This window comes from Entelurus aequoreus, linkage group LG28 (assembly GCF_033978785.1).
Source record: "Entelurus aequoreus isolate RoL-2023_Sb linkage group LG28, RoL_Eaeq_v1.1, whole genome shotgun sequence".
Taxonomy (NCBI): Eukaryota; Metazoa; Chordata; class Actinopteri; order Syngnathiformes; family Syngnathidae; genus Entelurus; species Entelurus aequoreus.
This window is the reverse complement of record NC_084758.1, coordinates 7141093-7163251: the sequence shown is the minus strand read 5'-3', so window position 1 is coordinate 7163251 and position 22159 is coordinate 7141093. Positions and strand designations below refer to the sequence as shown.

Genomic DNA, 22159 nt, shown 5'->3' with positions numbered 1-22159 from the left:
GCAACAGTTTTTGGTGTCCCCAGGAGACAAACACATATAAGTATATATGTGCAATAGTTTTTGGTGTCCCCAGGGAACAAACACATACATGTATATATGTGCAACAGTTTTTGGTGTCCCCAGGGAACAAACACATACATGTATACATGTGCAACAGTTTTTGGTGTCCCCAGGAGACAAACACATACATGTATATATGTGCAATAGTTTTTGGTGTCCCCAGGAGACAAACACATCAATTTTTATACGTGCAACAGTTTTTGGTGTCCCCGGGGAACAAACACATACATGTATATATGTGCAACAGTTTTTGGTGTCCCCAAGAGACAAACACATACATGTATATATGTGCAACAGTTTTTGGTGTCCCCAGGAGACAAACACATACATGTATGTATGTGCAACAGTTTTTGGTGTCCCCAGGAGACAAACACATACATGTATATATGTGCAACAGTTTTTGGTGTCCCCAGGAGACAAACACATACATGTATGTATGTGCAACAGTTTTTGGTGTCCCCAGGAGACAAACACATACATGTATATATGTGCAACAGTTTTTGGTGTCCCCAGGACACAAACACATACATGTATATATGTGCAACAGTTTTTGGTGTCCCCAAGAGACAAACACATACATGTATATATGTGCAACAGTTTTTGGTGTCCCCAGGGAACAAACACATACATGTATATATGTGCAACAGTTTTTGGTGTCCCCAAGAGACAAACACATGTATGTATATACGTGCAACAGTTTTTGGTGTCCCCAGGGAACAAACACATACATGTATATATGTGCAACAGTTTTTGGTGTCACCAGGGAACAAACACATACATGTATATACGTGCAACAGTTTTTGGTGTCCCCAAGAGACAAACACATACATGTATATACGTGCAACAGTTTTTGGTGTCCCCAGGGAACAAACACATACATGTATATACGTGCAATAGTTTTTGGTGTCACCAGGGAACAAACACATACATGTATATATGTGCAACAGTTTTTGGTGTCCCCAGGACACAAACACATACATGTTTTTATGTGCAACAGTTTTTGGTGTCCCCAAGAGACAAACACATACATGTATATATGTGCAACAGTTTTTGGTGTCCCCAAGAGACAAACACATACATGTATATATGTGCAACAGTTTTTGGTGTCCCCAGGAGACAAACACATACATGTATATATGTGCAACAGTTTTTGGTGTCCCCAGGGAACAAACACATACATGTATATATGTGCAACAGTTTTTGGTGTCCCCAGGACACAAACACATACATGTATATATGTGCAACAGTTTTTGGTGTCCCCAAGAGACAAACACATACATGTATATATGTGCAACAGTTTTTGGTGTCCCCAGGGAACAAACACATACATGTATATATGTGCAACAGTTTTTGGTGTCCCCAAGAGACAAACACATGTATGTATATACGTGCAACAGTTTTTGGTGTCCCCAGGGAACAAACACATACATGTATATATGTGCAACAGTTTTTGGTGTCACCAGGGAACAAACACATACATGTATATACGTGCAACAGTTTTTGGTGTCCCCAAGAGACAAACACATACATGTATATACGTGCAACAGTTTTTGGTGTCCCCAGGGAACAAACACATACATGTATATACGTGCAATAGTTTTTGGTGTCACCAGGGAACAAACACATACATGTATATATGTGCAACAGTTTTTGGTGTCCCCAGGACACAAACACATACATGTTTTTATGTGCAACAGTTTTTGGTGTCCCCAAGAGACAAACACATACATGTATATATGTGCAACAGTTTTTGGTGTCCCCAAGAGACAAACACATACATGTATATATGTGCAACAGTTTTTGGTGTCCCCAGGAGACAAACACATACATGTATATATGTGCAACAGTTTTTGGTGTCCCCAGGGAACAAACACATACATGTATATATGTGCAACAGTTTTTGGTGTCCCCGGGACACAAGCACTTACATTTATATATGTGCAACAGTTTTTGGTGTCCCCAGGAGACAAACACATACATGTATATACGTGCAACAGTTTTTGGTGTCCCCGGGACACAAGCACTTACATTTATATATGTGCAACAGTTTTTGGTGTCCCCGGGACACAAGCACTTACATTTATATATGTGCAACAGTTTTTGGTGTCCCCAGGAGACAAACACATACATGTATATACGTGCAACAGTTTTTGGTGTCCCCGGGACACAAGCACTTACATTTATATATGTGCAACAGTTTTTGGTGTCCCCAGAAGACAAACACAGAAAAGTGTTCCTGTCAGGGACGAGCATCTTGTTTGAGTCCCGCTGGTCTGACTAACGTGTCCTCTGTCTCCCGCTCTTGCAGAACGCCGCGGGCGCGTCCAGTCATGGTGCCCATCCCGCTCTACCTGGCGGCGGTCTTGCTGGTGTTGTGCGGCGCCGCGCCCTCCGATGTCCCGTATCGCATCCCCGAGGAGCAGCCGCCCAACACGCTGGTGGGCAGCTTGGCGGCGGACCGGGGCCTCCCCGACACGGGTCACCTGTACAAGCTGGAGGTGGGCGCGCCCTACCTGAGGGTGGACGGCAAGACGGGCGACATCTACACCACCGAGATCCCCATGGACCGCGAGACGCTGAGGGACTGTCGGAACCTCTTTGAGGGCGACAAGTGCTACCTGGAGTTCGAGGTGTCCATCACGGACATGGTGAAGGGCATGGGCTCGGGGCCCCGCCTCATCGAGGGCCGCATCGAGGTCCTGGACATCAACGACAACACGCCGCAGTTCTCCTCGCCCATCCTCACCTTGTCCATCCCCGAGAACACGCACGTCGGCGCCCTCTTCTCCATCCCCATGGCGACCGACAGAGACTCGGGCGTCAACGGCGTGGCCGAGTACTCGCTGAGCACGGGACCCGACGCCGACCGCCTCTTCAGCCTGCAGGTGGCCGTGGACTCGGACGAGAAGCTGCCGCAGCTGGTGGTCATGGGCAACCTGGACCGCGAGAAGAAGGACTCGTACGACCTCAACATCCGCGTGGTCGACGGCGGGAGGCCGGCCAGGGCGAGCAGCGCCTTGCTGAGGGTGGTGGTCACAGACCAGAACGACAACGCGCCCAAGTTTGAGAGGAGCCACTATGAGGCCGAACTGCCGGAGAACAGTCCTCAGGGACACTCAGTGCTGCAGGTCAGTGCACACACACACACACACACACACACACACACACACACACACACACACACACACACACGACATTGTTGGAAGGATGACGTCGTGACGTCCAAACCAAAACTGCTCAAACCAAAACCAATCTTAGACTGAGACTAAATCTAACAAATCCATGTCCAAGACTAGATCTGGCCAAACTAAGTCTAAGACTAGATTTGACCAACTAAGACTAAGACTAGATCTGACCGACTAAGACTAGATCTGACCAACTAAGACTAAGACTAGATCTGACCAACAAACTGAACAGTCCAGTTACTATGGACTAAAGAATATGTTGAATAAGTTTCTATCTGAAGTTGGTCCTTAGAATTTTCTATCTGAAGTTGGTCCTAAGAAATTTCTGTCTGAAGTTAGACCTAAGAAGTTTCTAAAGTTTGTCCGAAGAACATTCTATATGAAGTTGGTCTTAAGTAGTTTCTTTGTGACGTTAGTCCTAAGAAGTTTCTATCTGAAGTTGGTCCTAAGAAGTTCCTATCTGAAGTTGGTCTTAAGAAGTTTCTATCTGAAGTTGGTCCTAAGAAGTTTCTATCTGAAGTTGGTCCTAAGAAGTTTCTGTCTGAAGTTGATCTTAAGAAGTTCCTATCTGATGTTGGTCTTAAGAACTTTCTATCTGAAGTTGGTCCTAAGAAGTTTCTATCAGAAGTTGGTCCTAAGAAGTTGCTATGTGGTCCTAAGAAGTTTCTATCTGAAGTTGGTCCTAAGAAGTTTCTATCAGAAGTTGGTCCAAAGAAGTTGCTATGTGGTCCTAAGAAGTTTCTATCTGAAGTTGGTCCTAAGAAGTTTCTGTCTGAAGTTGATCTTAAGAAGTTCCTATCTGATGTTGGTCTTAAGAACTTTCTATCTGAAGTTGGTCCTAAGAAGTTTCTATCAGAAGTTGGTCCTAAAAAGTTGCTATGTGGTCCTAAGAAGTTTCTATCTGAAGTTGGTCCTAAGAAGTTTCTATCAGAAGTTGGTCCAAAGAAGTTGCTATGTGGTCCTAAGAAGTTTCTATCTGAAGTTGGTCCTAAGAGGTTTCAATCTGAAGTTGGTCCTAAGAAGTTTCTATCTGAAGTTGATCTTAAGAAGTTCCTATCTGAAGTTGGTCTTAAGTAGTTTCTTTGTGACGTTAGTCCTAAGAAGTTTCTATCTGAAGTTGGTCCTAAGAAGTTCCTCTCTGAAGTTGGTCCTAAGAAGTTCCTATCTGAAGTTGGTCTTAAGAAGTTTCTATCTGAAGTTGGTCCTAAGAAGTTCCTATCTGAAGTTGGTCTTAAGAAGTTTCTATTTGAAGTTGGTCCTAAGAAGTTTCTATCTGAAGTTGGTCTTAAGAAGTTTCTATCTGAAGTTGGTCCTAAGAAATTTCAATCTGAAGTTGGTCCTAAGAAGTTTCTATCTGAAGTTGGTCCTAAGAAATTTCTATCTGAAGTTAGACCTAAGAAGTTTCTAAAGTTTGTCCGAAGAAGATTCTATATGAAGTTGGTCTTAAGTAGTTTCTTTGTGACGTTAGTCCTAAGAAGTTTCTATCTGAAGTTGGTCCTAAGAAGTTCCTATCTGAAGTTGGTCTTGAGAAGTTTCTATCTGAAGTTGGTCCTAAGAAGTTCCTATCTGAAGTTGGTCTTAAGAAGTTTCTATCTGAAGTTGGTCTTAAGAAGTTTCTATCAGAAGTTGGTCTTAAGAAGTTTCTATCTGAAGTTGGTCTTAAGAAGTTTCTATCTGAAGTTGGTCCTAAGAAGTTCCTCTCTGAAGTTGGTCCTAAGAAGTTCCTATCTGAAGTTGGTCTTAAGAAGTTCCTATCTGAAGTTGGTCTTAAGAAGTTTCTATCAGAAGTTGGTCTTAAGAAGTTTCTATCTGAAGTTGGTCCTAAGAAGTTCCTCTCTGAAGTTGGTCCTAAGAAGTTCCTATCTGAAGTTGGTCTTAAGAAGTTTCTATCTGAAGTTGGTCCTAAGAAGTTCCTATCTGAAGTTGGTCTTAAGAAGTTTCTATTTGAAGTTGGTCCTAAGAAGTTTCTATCTGAAGTTGGTCTTAAGAAGTTTCTATCTGAAGTTGGTCCTAAGAAATTTCAATCTGAAGTTGGTCCTAAGAAGTTTCTATCTGAAGTTGGTCCTAAGAAATTTCTATCTGAAGTTAGACCTAAGAAGTTTCTAAAGTTTGTCCGAAGAAGATTCTATATGAAGTTGGTCTTAAGTAGTTTCTTTGTGACGTTAGTCCTAAGAAGTTTCTATCTGAAGTTGGTCCTAAGAAGTTCCTATCTGAAGTTGGTCTTGAGAAGTTTCTATCTGAAGTTGGTCCTAAGAAGTTCCTATCTGAAGTTGGTCTTAAGAAGTTTCTATCTGAAGTTGGTCTTAAGAAGTTTCTATCAGAAGTTGGTCTTAAGAAGTTTCTATCTGAAGTTGGTCTTAAGAAGTTTCTATCTGAAGTTGGTCCTAAGAAGTTCCTCTCTGAAGTTGGTCCTAAGAAGTTCCTATCTGAAGTTGGTCTTAAGAAGTTCCTATCTGAAGTTGGTCTTAAGAAGTTTCTATCAGAAGTTGGTCTTAAGAAGTTTCTATCTGAAGTTGGTCTTAAGAAGTTTCTATCTGAAGTTGGTCTTAAGAAGTTTCTATCAGAAGTTGGTCCTAAGAAGTTTCTATCTGAAGTTGGTCTTAAGAAGTTTCTATCAGAAGTTGGTCCTAAGAAGTTTCTATCTGAAGTTGGTCTTAAGAAGTTTCTATCAGAAGTTGGTCCTAAGAAGTTTCTATCTGAAGTTGGTCTTAAGAAGTTTCTATCTGAAGTTGGTCCTAAGAAGTTTCTATCTGAAGTTGGTCCTAAGAAGTTTCTATCTGAAGTTGGTCTTAAGAAGTTTCTATCAGAAGTTGGTCCTAAGAAGTTTCCATCTGAAGTTGGTCCTAAGAAGTTTCTATCTGAAGTTGGTCTTAAGAAGTTTCTATCTGAAGTTGGTCCTAAGAAGTTTCTATCTGAAGTTGGTCTTAAGAAGTTTCTATCAGAAGTTGGTCCTAAGAAGTTTCCATCTGAAGTTGGTCCTAAGAAGTTTCTATCTGAAGTTGGTCTTAAGAAGTTTCTATCTGAAGTTGGTCTTAAGAAGTTTCTATCTGAAGTTGGTCTTAAGAAGTTTCTATCTGAAGTTGGTCCTAAGAAATTTCTGTCTGAAGTTAGACCTAAGAAGTTTCTAAAGTTTGTCCGAAGAACATTCTATATGAAGTTGGTCTTAAGTAGTTTCTTTGTGACGTTAGTCCTAAGAAGTTTCTATCTGAAGTTGGTCTTAAGAAGTTTATATCTGAAGTTGGTCTTAAGAAGTTTCTATCTGAAGTTGTTCCTAAGAAGTTTCTATCTGAAGTTGTTCCTAAGAAGTTTCTATCTGAAGTTGGTCTTAAGAAGTTTATATCTGAAGTTGGTCTTAAGAAGTTTCTATCTGAAGTTGTTCCTAAGAAGTTTCTATCTGAAGTTGGTCTTAAGAAGTTTCTATCAGAAGTTGGTCCTAAGAAGTTTCTATCTGAAGTTGGTCCTAAGAAGTTTCTATCTGAAGTTAGTCCTAAGAAGTTTCTAAAGTTTGTCCGAAGAAGATTCTATATGAAGTTGGTCTTAAGTAGTTTCTTTGTGACGTTAGTCCTAAGAAGTTTCTATCTGAAGTTGGTCCTAAGAAGTTCCTATCTGAAGTTGGTCTTAAGAAGTTTCTACCAGAAGTTGGTCCTAAGAAGTTCCTATCTGAAGTTGGTCTTAAGAAGTTTCTACCAGAAGTTGGTCCTAAGAAGTTTCTATCTGAAGTTGGTCCTAAGTTTCTATCTGAAGTTAGTCCTAAGAAGTTTCTAAAGTTTGTCCGAAGAAGATTCTATATGAAGTTGGTCTTAAGTAGTTTCTTTGTGACGTTAGTCCTAAGAAGTTTCTATCTGAAGTTGGTCCTAAGAAGTTTCTATCTGAAGTTGGTCCTAAGAAGTTCCTATCTGAAGTTGGTCTTAAGAAGTTTCTATCTGAAGTTGGTCCTAAGAAGTTAAGTTGGTCTTAAGAAGTTTCTATCTGAAGTTGGTCCTAAGAAGTTTCTATCTCAAGTTGATCTTAAGAAGTTTCTATCTGAAGTTGGTCCTAAGAAGTTTCTATCTGAAGTTGATCTTAAGAAGTTTCTATCTGAAGTTGGTCCTAAGAAGTTTCTATCTGAAGTTGATCTTAAGAAGTTTCTATCTGAAGTAGGTCTTAGGAAGTTTCTCTCTGCAGTTGGTCTTAAGAAATTTCTATCTGAAGTTTGTCCTAAGAAGTTTCTATCTGAAGTTAGTCCTAAGAAGTTTCTAAAGTTTGTCCGAAGAAGATTCTATTGAAATTGGTCTTAAGTAGTTTCTTTGTGACATTAGTCCTAAGAAGTTTCTATCTGAAGTTGGTCCTAAGAAGTTTCTATCTGAAGTTGTTCCTAAGAAGTTTCTATCTGAAGTTGGTCCTAAGAAGTTTCTATCTGAAGATGGTCCTAAGAAGTTTCTATCTGAAGATGGTCCTACGAAGTTTCTATCTGAAGATGGTCCTAAGAAGTTTCTATCTGAAGTTGGTCCTAAGAAGTTTCTATCTGAAGTTGGTCCTAAGAAGTTTCTATCTGAAGTTGATCTTAAGAAGTTTCTATCTGAAGTTGGTCCTAAGAAGTTTCTATCTGAAGTTGGTCCTAAGAAGTTTCTATCTGAAGTTGATCTTAAGAAGTTTCTATCTGAAGTAGGTCTTAGGAAGTTTCTCTCTGCAGTTGGTCTTAAGAAATTTCTATCTGAAGTTGGTCCTAAGAAATTTCTATCTGAAGTTGGTCCTAAGAAGTTTCTAAAGTTTGTCCGAAGAACATTCTATATGAAGTTGGTCTTAAGTAGTTTCTTTGTGACGTTAGTCCTAAGAAGTTTCTATCTGAAGTTGGTCCTAAGAAGTTCCTATCTGAAGTTGGTCTTAAGAAGTTTCTATCTGAAGTTGGTCCTAAGAAGTTCCTATCTGAAGTTGGTCTTAAGAAGTTTCTATCTGAAGTTGGTCCTAAGAAGTTCCTATCTGAAGTTGGTCTTAAGAAGTTTCTATCTGAAGTTGGTCCTAAGAAGTTTCTGTCTGAAGTTGATCTTAAGAAGTTTCTATCTGATGTTGGTCTTAAGAAGTTTCTATCTGAAGTTGGTCCTAAGAAGTTGCTATGTGGTCCTAAGAAGTTTCTATCTGAAGTTGGTCCTAAGATGATGCTATGTGGTCCTAAGAAGTTTCTATCTGAAGTTGGTCCTAAGATGATGCTATGTGGTCCTAAGAAGTTTCTATCTGAAGTTGGTCCTAAGAAGTTGCTATGTGGTCCTAAGAAGTTGCTATCTGAAGTTGGTCCTAAGAAGTTGCTATGTGGTCCTAAGAAGTTTCTATCTGAAGTTGGTCCTAAGATGATGCTATGTGGTCCTAAGAAGTTTCTATCTGAAGTTGGTCCTAAGAAGTTGCTATGTGGTCCTAAGAAGTTTCTATCTGAAGTTGGTCCTAAGATGATGCTATGTGGTCCTAAGAAGTTTCTATCTGAAGTTGGTCCTAAGATGATGCTATGTGGTCCTAAGAAGTTTCTATCTGAAGTTGGTCCTAAGATGATGCTATGTGGTCCTAAGAAGTTTCTATCTGAAGTTGGTCCTAAGATGATGCTATGTGGTCCTAAGAAGTTTCTATCTGAAGTTGGTCCTAAGAAGTTGCTATGTGGTCCTAAGAAGTTTCTATCCAAAGTTGGTCCTAAGAAGTTTCTATCTGAAGTTGGTCCTAAGAAGTTGCTATGTGGTCCTAAGAAGTTTCTATCCAAAGTTGGTCCTAAGAAGTTTCTATCTGAAGTTGGTCCTAAGAAGTTGCTATGTGGTCCTAAGAAGTTTCTATCCAAAGTTGGTCCTAAGAAGTTTCTATCTGAAGTTGGTCCTAAGAAGTTGCTATGTGGTCCTAAGAAGTTTCTATCTGAAGTTGGTCCTAAGAAGTTTCTATCTGAAGTTTGTCCTAAGAAGTTTCTATGTGGTCCTAAGAAGTTTCTATCCAAAGTTGGTCTTAAGAAGACATCAATGAGTTGAACTTTGGGCACAAAGACATGAAAAGTTCTAGGTTGAACATTTAGGTTGAAGTGATTAGTGAGCAGAGAGAATGTTCTCCAGTTGGCTCTGAGGACAAATTCCACTTGAGTCAGCGTCACCTTTGACCTGGGCGGAGCTAACATGACCTGGGCGGAGCTAACATGACCTGGGCGGAGCTAACATGACCTGCTGTGCAAACAGTCAGCTGACGTGGCGGCGGCGAGTCCTCCTGTGGTCACACATTAACCCCTACCAGCACAAATGTAAGGAGATAAAGTTGCAATGTTGACTCTAATAACACAAACATAATAATGAATCAAAATCAATGTTGTTATGAATTATTGATCTATTGAAAGCTCCAATTACTTCACATCAAATATTGTACTTTTTTTAATGACAAATAGAGCATAAAACAAGGAAAAAACAAATATATATATATATATATATATATATATATATATATATATATATATATATATATATATATATATATATATATATATATATATATATATATATATATATATATATATATATATATATATATATATACATATATATATATATATATATATATATATATATATATATATATATATATATATATATATATATATACATATATATATATATATATATATATATATATATATATATATATATATATATATATATATATATATATATATATATGACATTTTTTAACAATTTTATAAGTGATGCCCTTTTAGATCCCTTCCGAATTTTACTGGGATTTTTTGTTTTAACTGCCATTGTTAATAAAAAATTATAATGAATCCAAATCAGTTTTGTTATGAATTATTATTGTTATTATTTGTTACATAAAATATTCCAATTTAAACATTTTGGAGGGAAAACTTTATGTATTTTGTGTTTTTTTTCCCTAAAAAAGGGGTTTCTTTAACAAAAAGGACTTAAACTATTTTTAAAAAGAGTTGATCTTGAGATTTTAGCGTTGAAAATTTTTTTTTTGCGATCCTTTCTCGCAATATTTTACGAAAAAAATGGTGGGGGAAAAAATATCAAATGTAAGGAGATAAAGTTGCAATGTTGACTCTAATAACACAAACATAATAATGAATCAAAATCAATGTTGTTATGAATTATTGATCTATTGAAAGCTCCAATTACTTCACATCAAATATTCTACTTTTTTTTATGACAAATAGAGCATAAAACAAGGAAAAAACAAATATATATATATATATATATATATATATATATATATATATATATATATATATATATATATATATATATATATATATATATATATATATATATATATATATATATATATATATATATATATATGACATTTTTTAACAATTTTATAAGTGATGCCCTTTTAGATCCCTTCGGAATTTTACTGGGATTTTTGTTTTAACTGCCATTGTTAATAAAAAATTATAATGAATCCAAATCAGTGTTGTTATGAATTATTATTGTTATTATTTGTTACATCAAATATTCCAATTTAAACATTATGGAGGGAAAACGTTATGTATTTTGTGTTTTTTTTCCCTAAAAAAAAGGGGTTTCTTTAACAAAAAGGACTTAAAATATTTTTAAAAAGAGTTGATCTTGAGATTTTAGCGTTGAAAATTTTTTTTTTGCGATCCTTTCTCGCAATATTTTACGGAAAAAAAATGGTGGGGAAAAAAAAAATCAAATGTATGGAGATAAAGTTGCAATGTTGACTCTAATAACACAAACATAATAATGAATCAAAATCAATGTTGTTATGAATTATTGATCTATTGAAAGCTCCAATTACTTCACATCAAATATTGTACTTTTTTTAATGACAAATAGAGCATAAAACAAGGAAAAAACAAATATATATATATATATATATATATATATATGACATTTTTTAACAATTTTATAAGTGATGCCCTTTTAGATCCCTTCCGAATTTTACTGGGATTTTTTGTTTTAACTGCCATTGTTAATAAAAAATTATAATGAATCCAAATCAGTGTTGTTATGAATTATTATTGTTATTATTTGTTACATCAAATATTCCAATTTAAACATTATGGAGGGAAAACGTTATGTATTTTGTGTTTTTTTTCCCTAAAAAAAAGGGGTTTCTTTAACAAAAAGGACTTAAAATATTTTTAAAAAGAGTTGATCTTGAGATTTTAGCGTTGAAATTTTTTTTTTTGCGATCCTTTCTCGCAATATTTTACGGAAAAAAAATGGTGGGGAAAAAAAAAATCAAATGTATGGAGATAAAGTTGCAATGTTGACTCTAATAACACAAACATAATAATGAATCAAAATCAATGTTGTTATGAATTATTGATCTATTGAAAGCTCCAATTACTTCACATCAAATATTGTACTTTTTTTATGACAAATAGAGCATAAAACAAGGAAAAAACTAATATATATACATATATATATATATATGACATTTTTTAACAATTTTATAAGTGATGCCCTTTTAGATCCCTTCCGAATTTTACTGGGATTTTTGTTTTAACTGCCATTGTTAATAAAAAAATATAATGAATCCAAATCAGTTTTGTTATGAATTATTATTGTTATTATTTGTTACATCAAATATTCCAATTTAAACATTATGGAGGGAAAACGTTATGTATTTTGTGTTTTTTTTCCCTAAAAAATTGCGGTGTCTTTAACAAAAAGGACTTAAAATATTTTTAAAAAGAGTTGATCTTGAGATTTTAGCGTTGAAATTTTTTTTTTTGCGATCCTTTCTCGCAATATTTTACGAAAAAAAGGGTGGGGGGAAAAATATCAAATGTAAGGAGATAAAGTTGCAATGTTGACTCTAATAACACAAACATAATAATGAATCAAAATCAATGTTGTTATGAATTATTGATCTATTGAAAGCTCCAAATACTTCACATCAAATATTGTACTTTTTTATGACAAATAGAGCATAAAACAAGGAAAAAACAAATATATATATATATATATATATATATATATATATATATATATATATATATATATATATATATATATATATATATATATATATATATATATATATATATATATATATATATATGACATTTTTTAACAATTTTATAAGTGATGCCCTTTTAGATCCCTTCCGAATTTTACTGGGATTTTTTGTTTTAACTGCCATTGTTAATAAAAAATTATAATGAATCCAAATCAGTGTTGTTATGAATTATTATTGTTATTATTTGTTACATCAAATATTCCAATTTAAACATTTTGGAGGGAAAACGTTATGTATTTTGTGTTTTTTTTCCCTAAAAAAGGGGTTTCTCTAACAAAAAGGACTTAAAATATTTTAAAAAAGAGTTCATCTTGAGATTTTAGCGTTGAAACATTTTTTTTTGCGATCCTTTTTTCGCAATGTTTTACGAAAAATATGGTGGGGGAAAAAAATATCAAATGTAAGGAGATAAAGTTGCAATGTTGACTCTAATAACACAAACATAATGAATCAAAATCAATGTTGTTATGAATTATTGATCCATTGAAAGCTCCAATTACTTCACATCAAATATTGTACTTTTTTTTTATGACAAATAGAGCATAAAACAAGGAAAAAACAAATATATATATATATATATATATATATATATATATATATATATATATATATATATATATATATATATATATATATATATATATATATATATATATATATATATATATATGACATATTTTAACAATTTTATAAGTGATGCCCTTTTAGATTCCTTCCAAATTTTACTGGGATTTTTTGTTTTAACTGCCATTGTTAATAAAAAATTATAATGAATCCAAATCAGTGTTGTTATGAATTATTATTGTTATTATTTGTTACATCAAATATTCCAATTTAAACATTTTGGAGGGAAAACGTTATGTATTTTGTGTTTGTTTTCCCTAAAAAAGGGGTTTCTTTAACAAAAAGGACTTAAAATATTTTAAAAAAGAGTTCATCTTGAGATTTTAGCGTTGAAACATTTTTTTTTGCGATCCTTTTTTCGCAATGTTTTACGAAAAATATGGTGGGGGAAAAAAATATCAAATGTAAGGAGATAAAGTTGCAATGTTGACTCTAATAGCACAAACATAATAATGAATCAAAATCAATGTTGTTATGAATTATTGATCTATTGAAAGCTCCAATTACTTCACATCAAATATTGTACTTTTTTTAATGACAAATAGAGCATAAAACAAGGAGAAAACAAATATATATATATATATATATATATATATATATATATATATATATATATATATATATATATATATATATATATATATATATATATATATATATATATATATATATATATATATATATATATATATATATATATATATGACATTTTTTTAACAATTTTATAAGTGATGCCCTTTTAGATCCCTTCCAAATTTTACTGGGATTTTTTGTTTTAACTGCCATTGTTAATAAAAAATTATAATGAATCCAAATCAGTGTTGTTATGAATTATTATTGTTATTATTTGTTACATCAAATATTCCAATTTAAACATTATGGAGGGAAAACGTTATGTATTTTGTGTTTTTTTTCCCTAAAAAAAAGGGGTTTCTTTAACAAAAAGGACTTAAAATATTTTTAAAAAGAGTTGATCTTGAGATTTTAGCGTTGAAATTTTTTTTTTTGCGATCCTTTCTCGCAATATTTTACGAAAAAAAAATGGTGGGGAAAAAAAAAATCAAATGTATGGAGATAAAGTTGCAATGTTGACTCTAATAACACAAACATAATAATGAATCAAAATCAATGTTGTTATGAATTATTGATCTATTGAAAGCTCCAATTACTTCACATCAAATATTCTACTTTTTTTAATGACAAATAGAGCATAAAACAAGGAAAAAACAAATATATATATATATATATATATATATATATATATATATATATATATATATATATATATATATATATATATATATATATATATATATGACATTTTTTAACAATTTTATAAGTGATGCCCTTTTAGATCCCTTCGGAATTTTACTGGGATTTTTGCTTTAACTGCCATTGTTAATAAAAAATTATAATGAATCCAAATCAGTTTTGTTATGAAATATTATTGTTATTATTTGTTACATCAAATATTCCAATTTAAACATTATGGAGGGAAAACGTTATGTATTTTGTGTTTTTTTCCCCTAAAAAAATGGGGTTTCTTTAACAAAAAGGACTTAAAATATTTTTAAAAAGAGTTGATCTTGAGATTTTAGCGTTGAAATTTTTTTTTTTGCGATCCTTTCTCGCAATATTTTACGAAAAAAATGTTGGGGGAAAAAAATATCAAATGTAAGGAGATAAAGTTGCAATGTTGACTCTAATAGCACAAACATAATAATGAATCACAATCAATGTTGTTATGAATTATTGATCTATTGAAAGCTCCAATTACTTCACATCAAATATTGTACTTTTTTTATGACAAATAGAGCATAAAACAAGGAAAAAACTAATATATATACATATATACATATATATATATATATATATATATATATATATATATATATATATATATATATATATATATATATATATATATATATATATATATATATATATATATATATATATATATATATATATGACATTTTTTAACAATTTTATAAGTGATGCCCTTTTAGATCCCTTCGGAATTTTACTGGGATTTTTTGTTTTAACTGCCATTGTTAATAAAAAATTATAATGAATCCAAATCAGTTTTGTTATGAATTATTATTGTTATTATTTGTTACATCAAATATTCCAATTTAAACATTATGGAGGGAAAACGTTATGTATTTTGTGTTTTTTTTCCCTAAAAAAGGGGTTTCTTTAACAAAAAGGACTTAAAACATTTTTAAAAAGAGTTCATCTCAAGATTTTAGCGTTGAAAAAAAATCCTTTGCGATCCTTTCTCGCAATATTTTACGAAAAAAATGGTGGGGGAAAAAAATATCAAATGTAAGGAGATAAAGTTGCAATGTTGACTCTAATTACACAAACATAATAATGAATCAAAATCAATGTTGTTATGAATTATTGATCTATTTTGTGTTTTTTTTCCCTAAAAAAGGGGTTTCTTTAACAAAAAGGACTTAAAATATTTTTTAAAACGTTCATGTTGAGATTTTAGCGTTGAATTTTATTTTTTTTTAAACTTTGATTTTTTTTCTCCAATTTAAACATTTTGGAGGGAAAACATTTGGTATTTTGTATTTTTGTTAAAGGGGTTTCTTTAACAAAAAGAGCTTAAAACATTAAAAACTATTTTTTTTTTTTTTTATCAACACATAAATAGGAAAGTTAATCTCGGGATTTAAGCATTGAAAAAAAAATCATGTCACTTTTTAAATAATTTTTATGACTGAGACCTTTCCGGGTCCTCGGGACGAAGGTTGAGCTTTATTTTGAAAATAAAAAATATCAAAATAGCCCCCGCCTGATTAAAATGGAAAAAAGTTTGACCCCCCCCTTGAATGAGACCTTGGAACATTTTCCTGCCGGTTGTCTTCTGCACGCCTACAGAATGTAAAATGTGTTCCGGAGCAGTGGAATATTCTGGACCGCTGCGTTAAAGGAACAAATCCAAAGGCTTTGTCTTCACATTGTTGTGTTTTTGGAGATAAATATTCACAGCAGGAATGTGAGCAGACTCGTTTCTGTGGCAACCGAGGAAACGAGGCGCCGCAATAAAAGGCGTCATCTCAGGCCGTGGTGACAAGGTGAGACGTGAGGTCGGGACCGGTGAGTCCTGCACAGACCGGCACCGAACCGGGAAAGCCAGCTCAGCCACAAAACAAAAGAGTGGAGCGAGCGGGTCGACGGTGGTTAATTGTTAACGTGAAGACAAACAGAGAGTTGGACGCCAGCCAGAGTCGCTCTCTCTGCTCCGTTCATTACAGCCTGCTCCGAAGATGTCAATAATTCACCGCCGTTTGGAGACGCTCCTTAAAGTCTTCCTGCAGGAAGGGAAATCAATGGGCGGGAGAAACGGCCATTTCACTTCCACGCTTTCTTCCGCATTAACTCCCACCGTCCACTCGCCGCCCGTGAAGAAGAAGACGATTTTATTAGAAGGTCGGATGAACCCGACAAATCCCTCCTAGATTCTGTGGAAGGAGTCAACCTTTAAAACCCTGACTGGCCTTTAAACGTTAACTTTGAGTCAGACCACCACCACCTCACAGGCTCCTTGACCCGAGTTCATACTTTTTAGCTTCAAATGTTACGTTTGAGTGGCTGGTTAGTAACACTCAGGTGTGCCACTTGAGCTAACTGGGCACCTTTGCACTCAAAATGACAACTTATTGTCTCCAACTGACTTGCGTTCATGTTTTTAGACTCTGGGACCATGGGCGCCGAAAAGGGGGGGTTAAAGGAAACGGATTCTAGGGGCCCATGATGGAGGGGGGCCCAGAGAGGCCCCTAATGATGATGAAATTATAATACAGGGGGCCCTGTAAAGATTATTTTCATGGGGCCCAAAATCCCCTAGCGGCGCCCCTGTCTGGGACAGGGCTGGTCCGTAACCCTCGGGGCGCAAATGAGGCAACTGTCTTCTAGTTTGAAATTTCTAAGACGATTCCAAAAAAAGCTAATTTTGGATGATGCACTAAAACACGAGCAAGTAGCAAGAGTGCTTCATTTTGTATGTGGAAGCAGGATCAGGACTGGCGCTGATCCGTCCTCAGTTGTCCTAACGAGCCCCGAGGACGGCTAGCTTGTGTGATAATAACAAGAACATTAACATTCACTCATCTGGCCATTAAACGGCAGTTAGATGATGTAACGCCAGCGCTTTGAACCAACCGGCCTGGAAAATCTTTAGAGTGCGGGTTTAGCGACGGTCAGGAGACTTTGCAAGCCAGATCCAAATGATGCGACAAATGTTGTCATGACCCTTAAAACCTTAAATCACACATTTCACTTTGGATTCCAGTATAATGTTTCGCTGACTGAACAGCTTTATGTTTTTATGGTCTTTTCGTTTATTTCTTTGAAAGGTAGAATGTTAATTCAACCAGTTTTGTTGTTCTTTGCAGGTCCGGGCTAACGACGCAGACACTGGCACCAACGGAGAGATCGACTACAGCCTTCATCAGATGTCGGAGGCTGTCCAGAGGCTTCTACGCATCGACCGATCCACAGGAGTCATCTACGTCAAAAACCAGGTGGACCGTGAGGAAGAGAACTTCCTCAAGTTCTTCGTTGTAGCCAAAGATCGCGGGCCCAACTCCAAGAGCTCCAAAGTTCTGGTGACCCTCACCGTCAGGGACCAGAACGACAACGCTCCCACCATAGAGATCCGCGGGATCGGCCTGGTGACGCACCAGGACGGCGTAGCCAACATCTCTGAGGACATGCCAGTGGGCACGCCGGTGGCACTTGTCCAGGTGTCCGACCGTGACGAGGGGGAGAACGCGGTGGTGACTTGTGTGGTTGCGGGTGACGTACCCTTTCAGCTGCAACCTTTAAGCGAGTCGACAAATGACAAAAGGAGGAAGTACTTCCTGCAAACGACCACCCTGCTGGATTATGAGCGAGTCAAAGATTACAGGATTGAAATAGTCGCAGTCGATTCTGGCAACCCTGCTTTGTCCAGTGCCAACTCCCTCAAAGTCCAGGTAACAGATGTGAATGACAACACGCCCAGCTTTTCTCCAGTCATGATGGAAGTGGATTTCGCAGAGGGCAACCAGCCTGGTGACAAGGTTCTGGATGTAGAGGCAACAGACGCAGACAGCGGCTCCAACGCCGAGCTGGTCTACAGCATCATTGAACGCTCTGCCTCAGGGCTCTTTGAGATCGACGCCAACACCGGAGAAGTTGACGTGAAGAACCTGCTGGACCGGGAAGAGACGGAACGTTACGAATTTCGCGTGGCTGCGGCGGACAAGGGCTCTCCGAGCAGAACGGGCACAGCGACAGTAGTGATCAATGTCCTGGACCGCAATGACAATGACCCCAAATTCATGCTCAGCGGTTACAGTTTCTCCGTCATTGAAAACATGCCTCCTCTCAATCCTGTCGGTGTGGTCACCGTTTCTGACGTGGACAAGGGTGACAATGCACGAGTGAAGCTTTTTGTGGAGCCGGACAATGGCAAGTTTGTGATCCAGAATGGCACCGGAAACATCTTGTCAAGCATCTCCTTTGACCGTGAGAAGGAAAGCACCTACACTTTCCGTCTGAAAGCAGTGGATTCTGGCGAGCCCCCACGATCCTCCTATGTGGGTGTGACCATTAATGTCCTGGACGAGAACGACAACGCACCCTATGTCACCAAACCCGCAAACTCCTCCTACACATACCTGACCCCTGACACCGCCCCAAACACCCGTGTAGAGGTGGTAGAGGCCGAGGACATTGACTCTGGGCCCAATGCTGAGCTGGTCTACACAATCACTGGGGGGAACCCGTATGGACTATTTCATATTTCCTCCACCACGGGCGAGATCACCCTGGCACAGGCGTTCACCGGGGAGCATAATGGACTGCACCGGTTGGTGGTGCAAGTCAAGGACAACGGCAAACCACCCCGCCACACGACCGCACTGGTCCACGTTTTTGTCAATGACACCAAGGCCAACGTGTCGCTCATTGAGGTGCTGGTGGGACATAGCCTGTACACCCCCCTGGACAGAGACATTGCTGGAGATCCTAACTACGCCCTAGCCCAGCGCAGCAACATCCTGTACGGAAGCCTGGCGGGAATAGCCGGAGTCATCCTGGTCATCGTGGCTGTGGTGGTCATCCGACATCGCCTCCAAAAGGACACAAAGAGTGGCTACCAGGCGGGAAAGAAGGAGAGTAAAGACCTGTACGCCCCTAAGCAGGGACCCAAGAACTCCAAAGGTAAAAAGAGCAAGAAGAACAAAGCTCCCAAACCTGCTAAACCGCTGGAGGAAGACGAGGAGGCCACCCTTCAGAAAGGCCTCAAATTCAACCTCATCAACGATACGGTCAGTGACAGTCCCAGGATACACTTGCCCCTCAACTACCCCCCAGGAAGCCCCGACCTGGGCCGCCATTACCGCTCTAACTCCCCGTTGCCCTCCATCCAGCTGCAGCCTCAGTCCCCCTCCGCCTCCAAAAAGCACCAGGCGGTGCAGGACCTCCCCGCCACCAACACCTTCGTGGGAACGGGGGACAACAACTCCACGGGCTCGGACCAATATTCGGATTACAGCTACAAGGCCAACCCTCCCAAATACAGCAACAAACAGGTAGGCGACTACGCTAACACGCCAATGTACCAAAGGGACATCTATTGGACCAACGGGGTGTGGTAGTTTCGCCGGGACTCATTTCGACCATTTTGTCTCTCACTACACCCACCTCCAAACCGGCTCGCAATCATTTTCATTTTGCTTTGGTTTGCCTCCACCGTGTTTGTTTGTTTTCTTTTTGTTGACATGAAGGATCAAGGATAGACCACACGGAGGTTCTCAGTATTTGGACTCTGAATTTGTTGACTGAAGACAAGAAACCAAAGCAGACATTCTCGGGCAATGGGAAAACCTCGTATTGGTCTATCCTTACTTTCTCTTTTATTTTTTGACTCTGTCAAGACGCTTCTTCTTCCTGTCCGTGTCCTTCGCACGCGCCGCCCTCGGTCTTGTCGGTGACGGGCTTGCTCCTGGAAGCTAGACCGGGAAAGACTGAGCGGTTTCTCACCTTGATTTGCTTTTTTCTTTCATTCATAATGCAAGGGCGCCGCTTGAGAGTCTTTGTTGTCTTTGGACCCACGGACCAGGCAGGCAGACTTAGGGGCTGGGGGTGGGGGGTGGGGGGTGGTGCGGTTCAGGGTCCGGGGTCAAAAACCAGTCAAGTATGAAGGTGACGCTATGCTGAAATATGACTTTTCATTGGATGGTCCTCACGGGCAGCAGAGCTTAAAACGTTTGCACTGATTCATGGCACATGACGTTGGCCTTCTTTTACCCAGAGTGCCTTGCTCTATTTAATGTCCTTGTGTGTGTGAGAGAGAGAGAGAGGGCGAGAGAGAGAGGGCGAGAGAGAGAGAGAGAGAGAGAGGTCATCTCTATGGAAGCCTGTTAAAACTAAACATTCACTGTGAAAATATGAAGAAATTGTGAACAATCTAATAAAGTCATGGTTGTGATATTCCGTGTGTGTGTGTGTGTGTGTGTGTGTGTGTGTGTGTGTGTGTGTGTGTGTGTGTGTGTGTGTGTGTGTGTGTCCCTACCAAAGACACGCACACACAGGCTGACAGCGTGTGGTCGACTTCACGTCCATCTTGTACTTCAGTGTTTTTCCCTACAATCGACCTCATTGTTGAATTTGCATATTTGGCCGTGACACATTTGCATAAAAAAACCCAAAAGAAAACCACAACCCGGCTTTTTTTTTTCTGCTTATTCTCTGGCGGACCAGGAGCAATCTTTTAAAAAGTTTTGATGTATTTGTGGCGATGAATGTATGCGAAAACACTGAACTCTTCTTTGCTTCAAATGTTCATCACCATGTTTGTATTTGACACGATTTACTTGTTGTTGTTGTTGTTGTTGTTTGTTTTTTTTACAGCAGACGTGTAAAATAAACGTGCTTCAATGTGACGGTGCCGCTTCACTGACTGGGGGCGGGGCTTGTGGTGGCGTTGCATCATCATGTCCATCTTTCACACGGAGATAAAATGTATCGCGCACACCTCCAGACTTTTATGGGCCGGGTCTCTCTTTCTCTGTTGGGACGATGCCGACACCCGCTGTGCTAACTTCCTGTTGTTCCAGGAAACGTTGCCGCTTCATCGCAAGTAGCATGCTGGCACCAGCAGAAGTAGCGCGGCTAACTGTAGTACGAGACACTGTGCTAGCAGTACTAGCACTGCCAGCATTATTAGCGCTGCTAGCAGTATTAGCACTACTAGCAATAGTAGCAGTAGTAGCACTACTAGTACCTCTAGCAGTATTAACAATACTAGCAGTATTGGCACTGCCAGTAATACTAGCATTATTAGCATTACTAGCAGTATTAGCACTACTAGCAATACTAGCATTATTAGCATTACTAGTACTGAAAGCAGTATTAGCAATACTAGCAGTATTAGCACTGCCAGCAATACTAGCATTATTAGCAATACTAGCAGTATTAGCAGTACTAGCAATACTAGCATTATTAGCATTACTAGTACTGATAGCAGTATTAGCAATACTAGCGGTATTAGCACTGCCAGCAATACTAGCCTTATTAGCAGTATTAGCACTGCCAGCAATACTAGCATTATTAGCAGTACTATCAGTATTAGCACTACTAGCACTGCCAGCAATACTAGCATTATTAGCAGTACTAGCAGTATTAGCACTACTAGCACTGCCAGCAATACTAGCATTATTAGCAATACTAGCAGTATTAGCACTGCTAGCAGTATTAGCAATACTAGCAATAGTAGCAGTATTAGCACTGCCGGCAATACTAGCATTATTAGCAGTACTAGCAGTATTATCACTTCTAGCAGTATTAGCAATGCTAGCAATACTAGCATTATTAGCACTGCTAACAGTATTAGCACTACTAGCAATACTAGCAGTATTAGCACTGCTAACAGTATTAGCACTACTAGCAATACTAGCAGTATTAGCACTTCTGGCGATACTAGAATTATTAGCAGTACTAGCAGTATTAGCACTTCTGGCGATACTAGCATTATTAGCAGTACTAGCAGTATTATCACTTCTAGCAGTATTAGCAATGCTATCAATACTATCAGTATTAGCAGTACTAGTACTACTAGCAGTACTAGTACTACTAGCAGTACTAGTACTACTAGCAGTATTAGCGATGCTAGTACTACTAGCAGTATTAGCAGTCCTAGTACTACTAGCAGTACTAGTACTACTAGCAGTACTAGTACTACTAGCAGTATTAGCGATGCTAGTACTACTAGCCGTATTAGC

The 22159-nt window shown here is 37.6% G+C and overlaps 1 protein-coding gene across 5 annotated transcripts in view; it reads left to right on the top strand.

The window, feature by feature from the left end:
* The window catches only part of LOC133645024 (protocadherin-1-like), a 282515-nt gene that overhangs the window by 23497 nt on the left and 236859 nt on the right, over positions 1–22159 (top strand). For 4 of the 5 annotated variants that reach the window (XM_062039813.1, XM_062039809.1, XM_062039812.1 and 1 more), the window contains exons 2-3: positions 2369–3188; positions 17285–19468. In XM_062039813.1, coding sequence (XP_061895797.1) covers positions 2391–3188; positions 17285–19468 — 2982 coding nt within the window. In that variant the 5' untranslated portion in view covers positions 2369–2390. The remainder of the gene's footprint in view (positions 1–2368; positions 3189–17284; positions 19469–22159) is intronic. The other variant, XM_062039810.1, reaches the window with a different exon arrangement.